Source organism: Macrosteles quadrilineatus, unplaced genomic scaffold (genome assembly GCF_028750875.1).
Source record: "Macrosteles quadrilineatus isolate MER2022 unplaced genomic scaffold, UCM_ALF_1.0 Scaffold_5__1_contigs__length_97177068, whole genome shotgun sequence".
Classification (NCBI taxonomy): Eukaryota; Metazoa; Arthropoda; class Insecta; order Hemiptera; family Cicadellidae; genus Macrosteles; species Macrosteles quadrilineatus.
Window position 1 is genome coordinate 20818899 of NW_026542598.1, and position 8674 is coordinate 20827572.

Here is an 8674-nt window from a genome sequence, read left to right on the forward strand (position 1 = left end):
ATTGTTCGAAATATATTTTTGTGTAGAAGTGCAGAATCCCTATATAAATTAAAATAGGCTCAAAAATAAGGACAAAAAATTAATTCAAAATATAAAAAAATTACATGGGCCTTATGGGTTGCCATGCTGGTAACGAAATAACAACTAAATATACACAGAAAATCAAAATACAGAAAATTAAAATAAATGAAATAAATTAAAATTACATGTTTTTATTTACAGCGTGGGGTGAAAATCGAGAAGTCATCATATTATTAGATATTTTCGGTTGAGGTTTCGACCACAGGCACGGCCACCTACAGGCCGCGGTCTGGTAGAATTGGCAACGTCGCAATTGGTGTTGTTTAGTGACAGACGTTCTAAAAACGACGAAAGATATAAGGTCAAACAACAAAACAACAATTTTTTGAGCGGAGACAGGTGACATCAGCTCATTAATTCACACTTTATCGATTTAAATTTAAATTTATGAACAAAAATTTATTAAAATATTGAAAATAAAACTTACAGAATTGAAAACCGAAACAATATGAATTAAAAATATACACCTGTACATTTTGAGCGGAGTTAATATTGTCATAGTCCAGTAACTGACCTTTCGTAAATACACAAATACCATTTATTAGCTGCTTCTAAACAAAACAGCTGTTACAACACCACTTTGCGACGTTGCCACTTGGAAGGCCGCGGCCTGGAGTTAAAGGCGGCCGTGCCACAGGACGACCTATAGTGTTATTTAAATTGGTAATAAACATGTTATGGAAATATTTTTGTAAAAATGTAAACAGACAAGTTTCAATTCGCTTATCCTGCAGGTTTGCTGTGGCGGGGGTATTTAATTATTTAATTATATTTATTATTTTTAGTATTTTCAATTTTGAGCCTAGTGCATGAATTAATATTACAGTTATTATCTTATTTGTTAATTATGCAATTAATTTTTACTATATAACCTACTAATATCTACACTATGTAAATATATAGTCAATGATACTACTTAGAATTAGATTCGTGTTTTAGTTCTCATATGTTGACACCCTGTTCCCGCCATAAAAAGTGATAATCTTTGTCGCGCCTTTTCTTTGTTCTTGGCTTGGCGGCTTCGCACTTCACGGCGGTTTGGTTTGGCGTCTCTCCTCTCCTCTCCTTGGCCGAAAGTCTCTGTGTGAGGATCTCCGTACTGTTATTTGCTCTTACTAGGTAGGTGTAGAAATTCTCTTTTAAATCCTCAATTTTACCAAAAATTCTTGAGTTAATCAGAATTTGTGCATGTATTATTTTAAATGTATTGCATTAATCAGAATAATTATACAAATATATTTAGAATTTACCTTTGGCAGTTACCCAACTCGACCTCATATTCAATGGCGTTATTTGTGCTAGGCCTACTTTGTTCTTATTAAACCTTCATTGTTCAGATGACTTTAGGCTAAATCTATGTGCCAGTTTTTATATATAATATAATTTTTTTTATAAACTCGCAGAATGCAGAACTATCAAGCCAACTAATAATATTTTGTGCAAGTGACGCTTGGTGAACGACCGTTGGCCGTTATTATGCTTGAAAAGGACGCTATCCATGTAGGGTAGGCCTAGGCCTAAACTTAATTTGTATTTTTTTGGAAATTTGTCTGGCTTAGTCAATTTGGGAAAATAAGACAGCTGGTAGTCGAAAAAAGCAATAAGTTTAATTTATATTTTATATAGGCCTATTTGGCCTATCTAACTTAGGCCTATCTTTTATCAACAACCTTCAATGATAGCATACCAAATTTAGAAGCTCCTTTATTTTATACGGCCAAATTGATTTTAAATTATTAAATTATTTTCGGAAATGCAAAATATGCAGGCAATTTAAAATATAGGCCCTAACTTTTAGCTTATTTTTTAGCTAAGTTTGGGTTTAGGCCTAAATTGACTGTGCCAATGCCTCAAGACAAATTTTCTTGAATAAACATATAGAGACCTTACATCCCGTGCCATGGTACATTCCTACAACACCAGGCAGAAAAAAATGTGGGATGTTCCCCGCGTTAGGCTCTCTAATACAGCTTTCCCAAAGGTTTTAACAAACTGCCGATGACCATTAGGGGCTGGAGAAGGGGTTATCTCAAGGACAAGTTTATGTTGATAATTAAAGAGAGAGCCTACTAGCATATCAGAGTTCATGACCGATGATGAGATTGGAAACATACGGTAGGCCTAGCCATCTTTCTATCACCCCTGGAAGTTATTTTCACTTGTATATATATTGTTTTTATATCTTGAACTGTAGTTCACGTTGTAAAGTACCTATTTTTTATTTTTGTGCGTGTAGGCTAAAAGAAAAGTTTAATTTTCTGTCGAGACGCAATCCATCCCTATTTTGGGTAAAAGATTAAGAAGGTGTAAGTAGCCTAAGTAGGCTAGCCTGAGCTCTATAATTTTTGGCAAAAAGTAAACTTAAGTGAGATTTGTTGTAACTTAGGCCTATTAGACCTTACCCTATAGCATAGCAGTGTACTAACTTAATTTAAGCTTAAGTTACACATGGTGAGTAAGTTATATTAATAATAATAAAAAGATAAACTTGACTTTTAAGTACTTACTGGCCTATTTTTATATTATCAACTTCCGGAAAGTTAAGCTTAATACTTAGGTTTAATAGTTATAAATTAGGCCTATCTTATGAGTTAGGCTCTAAAAAATCTTAATTTCAATAAAAAATTGTATGAAGCTAAATTTCAGCTAGTAAAGGTTTTTAACTGTTCCCAGGAAACCACTACAAAATGTCCGACGATGCTGGTGCAGTTGATAAGAAGAGGGGCCGCAAGGCAGCGGCAACTGATGTAAGTAAAAACTGCATTGTTTTACTAGCTTAATAAAATGAAACCATAGATAGTCACTAGTCACAGTATTTTTTAGTGTTATGATCTGCTTTTGCTTATGTAAAAAGCAATGAGCTAGCCTACAGTTAAACTTTGCTTCCTAGACTTGCTGTCATAACTTAACCCTTCCTGAGCGTTGGCCATAATATTTATACACCAACGGCGCTATTAATTTGCGAGCGTTGGCTGTATAACTTAGGGGAGAGTGGGGCACATATGAACGGTTTAAATTTGCCGTCATTTTTATACTCGTAGGCCATTGGACCAGCTGTAAAATGTAGCCCTCCAATAGGACAACAGGTTGCATTCATCTCCCTCCATTTCTGATCAGTTCTTAGTTTGTCGTTGAGAAAATTTAGAGCGCCACAAGAAAACTTTTTAAGCAGTAGGGATTTGTAAATTTTTCATAGAAAAACTACATTACAGATAAGTTAGATTTTTTTACCATATGGCTTATACATATTTAGGCCTAGATACAACTATGCACTTCACATTGGTAAATTACAATTAAAGAAAACATAATTTAACTTTTTGCAAAAATGGTGCCTAGTGGGGTGGATTTGAACAGAGTCAGAGGGGTACATTTGAACACCATGTTTTCCTCTGGTAAGCATGTTGTTCAAATGTAACCCAACCGATTGTATTTGTTTTCTATACAAGACAGTAATGAATAATAATAATTTAAGACTATAAGCTTCCTCAACCAACAATGAGTGTGAGAACTGCACGTGCAGCAAACGAATATAATTTCGCTATTAACTTTGCAACATTTAGCTACAAATAATGTGATTCTAAAACATTAAATGAAGAATTAGTTCCAATAGAAATAAGAACTGTGTTTATTAACTCACGTGCATAAACATTTCTGTAAAATAAAAATTTTCATTTTACTTAATTAGTGTGTTCAATTGTAGGTACCTCACTTCTTGTTCAAAAGTACCCCACTGGTGGGGTACTTTTGAACAATTTGCATACCTTTGTGAAAACAGATTTTGCACATTAACATGTTAACTTGGAGGGTTTAAAAAAATAACTAAATTAAAGCTAACAGTATGTTACAACTAAATGTAATAATGTTTTTATTAAAAAAATATAAATTCACCTATTTAAAAATTAAAGTTTAAAAAGTGTTCAAAGGTGCCCCACTCTCCCCTAAGTTATATAGGCCTACAGTATAACTAATGCAACTCAATCTGAAGATCACGAGCGTACGACGCATAACTTATATTATGTCAAATTATGTAAGTACGTCATCTTGTATTTTAAAGTTGTTTCTCAGCCATCAACAGTTATCTTACCGTACCTTAGGCGATTATTACTATTATTGTTGCGATAACTTAAAGTAAAACAAAACATTTTTTTCTAGATGTTATTACTCATAAAAAGTAAACAACTAACTGTTGATTTTTCTACTAGTGCAGTAGAAATAATGGAACATATATCTTAAGGTGGAACTAATTGCAACACAAATGATTCTTGCTAGGAATGTTGGGTGTTATGCTTCTAATCAGCATAGCCTACTAAAAATATACATCCTTACTATTGCGCAAAATATGTTTTTTTGGCCGCCATCTTGAAAAAAGTGTAAAAATTTTAACATTAGTAAAATTACATTTTGGGTATCAAATGATAGGAAATTTAATACTGAAAAATATTTTGATGGTGGTTATAAGCACTATTTAGAAATACAATGGTAGTAAAAAAAAAACCCCCCGCCGCAGCAAACCTGCAGACTAAGCGAATTTCCATTTGTCTTAATCGATTTTCATATAAATCTACTTAGGCTAAATAACATTAGGTTTAACGAGTAGGTACTGTTTGCTGATAAATGGAAACTAATAAAGTGTGTTTTTAGTAAAATATTAATACATTAGCATAAAATAAGTAAATTTTCCAAGTTTGTTCAAAATATATCCATAAAGAAGGACACTACAACATTTTACAATATTCTCCATGAGAATAATATGGAAATTTAAAATTAACATTTTTTTAAATTTTCCCTGTTAGGTAAGGGCCTACCAATAGGCCTAATCGTTGTTTAAATATTTCACAATGACTGTTGAAAATTAAATAGCCTATGTCAATGTGGCCCTAGAATAAAAAAGGTTGGAGACCCCTGGCTTATGGTCTGTTTTAAAAAGCTAACACTCTTGGATACACTGAAAACCTAGAATAACTATTTTTACGTATAAAGTAAATAGAAAACACGTGAGTATAAAAACTATGCTTAAATAGATAGGACATTTTTTCTAGTTTTGATCTAAGGAACCATTTCCCGAATTTTGTCAGGGTTCCTGTGAAATATCAGGTGTATAAAACAGGTTATGTATTTGCTCAGAAATCTTCAGCTGTTAGTTCTAAAAGAACTTATTTGAAGATTGTATTTAAAAGTATTGTTAACAAAACTTGGTTTATTGTGTCTTTTAGGAGGGAAGCCCTGCCAAGAAGGCGAAGAAGGAAGGAGCAACCCCCGCCAAGCGAGGCAGGGGAAGGCCAAAGGGTTCCGGAAAGAAAGCTGCTGCCAAGGCAAAGGTGAGAAGATTGTTTGATTTTTTAAAGGCTGAAGCCATATTAAGTTAAGTATCTTAAAAATAGTCTGAAACAGAATAAAAATAGTAGAAAATAGAAAGAGGCTTGTTTCTGTCATTATTCTTAAACAGACTAAAAACATGTGCCTAGCCTCTTATCATCGACTTATTGGATACTGAAGCAGACATCCCATCTATATGGCTGTCACCAATTTTTTATTAAAAAAGAACGTAATTGTGTGAGCCAGTAATTGAATGCGATGGTGTACAACATTCTATTTTCTACCTTATTTTTGTTGCTGACCAAGTTGATGGGTGTAATACTCATACCTCCCCAATAGTAACCCTTGCAATAGCTCATAATAAGTAATTTTATTACTTTGGCACGGTAGAAAAATTTGTATATTCGGCAGAAATTAGTAATTTAGATCAGCACAGTCTGTCAGTGGCTCCATAGACAAAAAGAGTTAAATATAGACCGTCAGCCGTGCTGCGGTTACCATGGTTACCATAAGTTCCGGCGCACACCGCTGTAGTTTACGTAGCGCGTACGCTGTAACTACCGTGGCGATCCCAGCGGTGTGCGCCAGAACCAATGGTAACCGCAACACAGCTGACGGTCTATATTTAACTCTTTTTGTCTATGGTGGCTCACATCAACTGTTAAAATTTGGATTTTAAATCTGGCTACAAATTTAATATGAGGATAGAACGTCTAGTTGTATCAATAGTCAAAACTCGTATAAAGTAATGAATTGATGTATTGACTTGTGAAGTAAATTAATTTCCTTGGATCACAAACCAAAATATCCAATCAAAGTTAACACCATTTGCCTGGTTTTATTTTCCTACAATTTTAGTTTACAGGATTAATAATTAATAGTACCGGTATGTTTATAAATAACACTCAAATGTTATTTAAATGGGTTTCATTACCTCACCGAGTGAGTTTTTTTCAACTTTACATCACTCGAGAAGTAAAGAAGTTGTATACATCACACTTGGGATAGGGAAGTTTAACATGGCGGGTTAGGTAAAAGCATTAAACAGTTACAAAATATACCAACAGGATGCAACACATGTTTTCATGCATTTATGAAAACAGCTAATTTGAACTAAGCAGCAACAAAAAACTGTGATACGCAATGAGAACTGTCAAAGTAGGATTGTTTACAGTTATGTTTATTTTTTTATGTCATGGATAATTTGTGATTTTGCGAATTTTTAGTATTTTTTAGGTGAAGTGGTAGAACATTATGGCTATGGTAGATGTGTAATACCATACATAGTGTACCGTCAATTTAAAGAAGCAAATTTTATCAAACTTTGTCCTCCCCCATTGCAAACTCAAAGCTTGAGTATAACTGCAATAAGCATTTTAAACTTATACAAGCTGCTATACCCGTGCTTTGCAACGGGAAGAAAATGTTACCTAGAGAGCTATTAAAGTGGTGCTGATGTGTGTTTCAAATACAGCATCTCTATATGATTTAGTTTGAAAATATAAACTGATTTAAAAGCGTAAACCTACATACTTTCAAACCCCTACTTTTGACGTTGATAGATCCACAAGAATATGACAACATACCTTAGTGTAGCAATTGCTTCAAATTGATGCTTCATGAATGACATGTTTTACCATAATTCTTTAATTTTAGTCAAGCCTCTTTACATGTAGCTTACTATATAAATTACAAAATAAATCTTTGAGCAATACTTTACAAAACGTTTACAACCTTTCTTTAAAACCAAACATAACCCTCCTAAATCTACATAAAGCGTCACAAACATCTTTTTCGAGTAAATAAACAAACACCAGTTCATTGTACTGACCAGCTGTTTCATTAACTACATTAAATTAAATCATTTAAACGTCGGAAGCATGCCAGGCGTACCCCTTTGGAAATCAGCCTGTGGGGCAGAGCCCTTAGGAAATTCGTCCATATCAATACTTTTCGGCAAATCTACACTCTCTAAGCTTCATTTTGATGTGCCATATGCCTATATTTTTATTTTATAAATGACCTTAACCGTTTACATAAAATTTGATTGTATCACTTTAATAATATAATAGATGCCAACCCCGTACGAAGGACGGGTACTCTGCTAGTCAGGTAATAAATTGAAAGAATAACATACAAATAAGTACAGCTTAGGTATTTTTAACATTAGGTATATGGAAAGTTCTCTTTAGAAAGAATTTACGACCTTAAAGGGCAATTTATGAAATAATGGATAGTTTTGCGCAAGGTTTCTCGTAATGACGAACATTTTAAGTATATGGCTTATGGGGATGTGACTTGTAGTAAGTTTTCTCAAAAGTTCATGGGTACTTGGGATTTATTTATGGATTTTATGATGATTTGTTATTGTTGTTGTAAAATTTAGATTATAAGTTATTTCACTTCACTACTATAATAATTACTCAGTATTTTAGTATATTTTACTACATGTATGGAAAGGAAACAATTTTGGTATAGTACCTGTACAAAAATTTTACTTTTTTAGGCAAAATCCACACCCGGAAAGGGAGGACGCGGACGACCAAAGAAGACTGAGAAGAAGGCAGAATCAGCAGAGGAAGAAGAGAACGACGATGAAAACTAAGTGTGTGCGAGAACTACTGTTACATCTAAGTTAGGTTAAGTCTTCAGGTCTAGTAGTGTCTTAAAAGTGCCACCCTTAGCATCAGGTACAGAGTTCTTTTAAAGAAATATTACATCAAAATAAACCACACATTTTAGTAACTAACTACAAAATAGTAAGTGTCAGTACATTGAATGTATGTTAGTTTTTGTTGCCAAGATCAGTGTAGAGTTGTTTTGTCTCTTGTTTTATGTGTACAATTAATTTAGTTAGTATAAGATATTTACTAAGAATTTCACTTATTTATACCACACGAAACATCACTGATGTCTGACTGCAATTGGATTTCAGTGTTGAGATTACAAGTGTATCTCATTTTAGTTATTAAGAGTTACATCTTGACCAATCTGAAATTGTAAACACTCTGTATAATTTGTGAGAGCAAATATAATTTTTATACTTGATAATTGCGTAGTGATTTTGCATATTTTCCAATTCAAATTTTTAGCCTCTATTTTCCAATAATGAATCAATAAATGTTACGGTTACTGTAGGTTGCTTTGCATATACGGGTAGAATGTTAAGTGCTGAATAAAGAATTTGTCCCCTTAAAAAAACATGGCTTTATGAGTGTTAGATATTTTAATAATGTAACATTTGAATGTAATAACTCAATTTAACTTTACTAGTGTA

At 33.2% G+C, this 8674-nt stretch overlaps 1 protein-coding gene across 1 annotated transcript; it reads left to right on the top strand.

Moving 5' to 3' along the window:
• The first annotated feature begins 1092 nt into the window (after nt 1–1092).
• Nucleotides 1093–8448, top strand: LOC128994977 (high mobility group protein HMG-I/HMG-Y-like). Its single transcript, XM_054419839.1, has 4 exons — nt 1093–1200; nt 2755–2828; nt 5295–5399; nt 7904–8448. The coding sequence occupies exons 2-4, from the start codon at nt 2769–2771 to the stop codon at nt 8000–8002; spliced, it is 264 nt and encodes an 87-aa protein (XP_054275814.1). The 5' UTR covers nt 1093–1200; nt 2755–2768; the 3' UTR covers nt 8003–8448.
• Nucleotides 8449–8674: the final 226 nt, after the last annotated feature.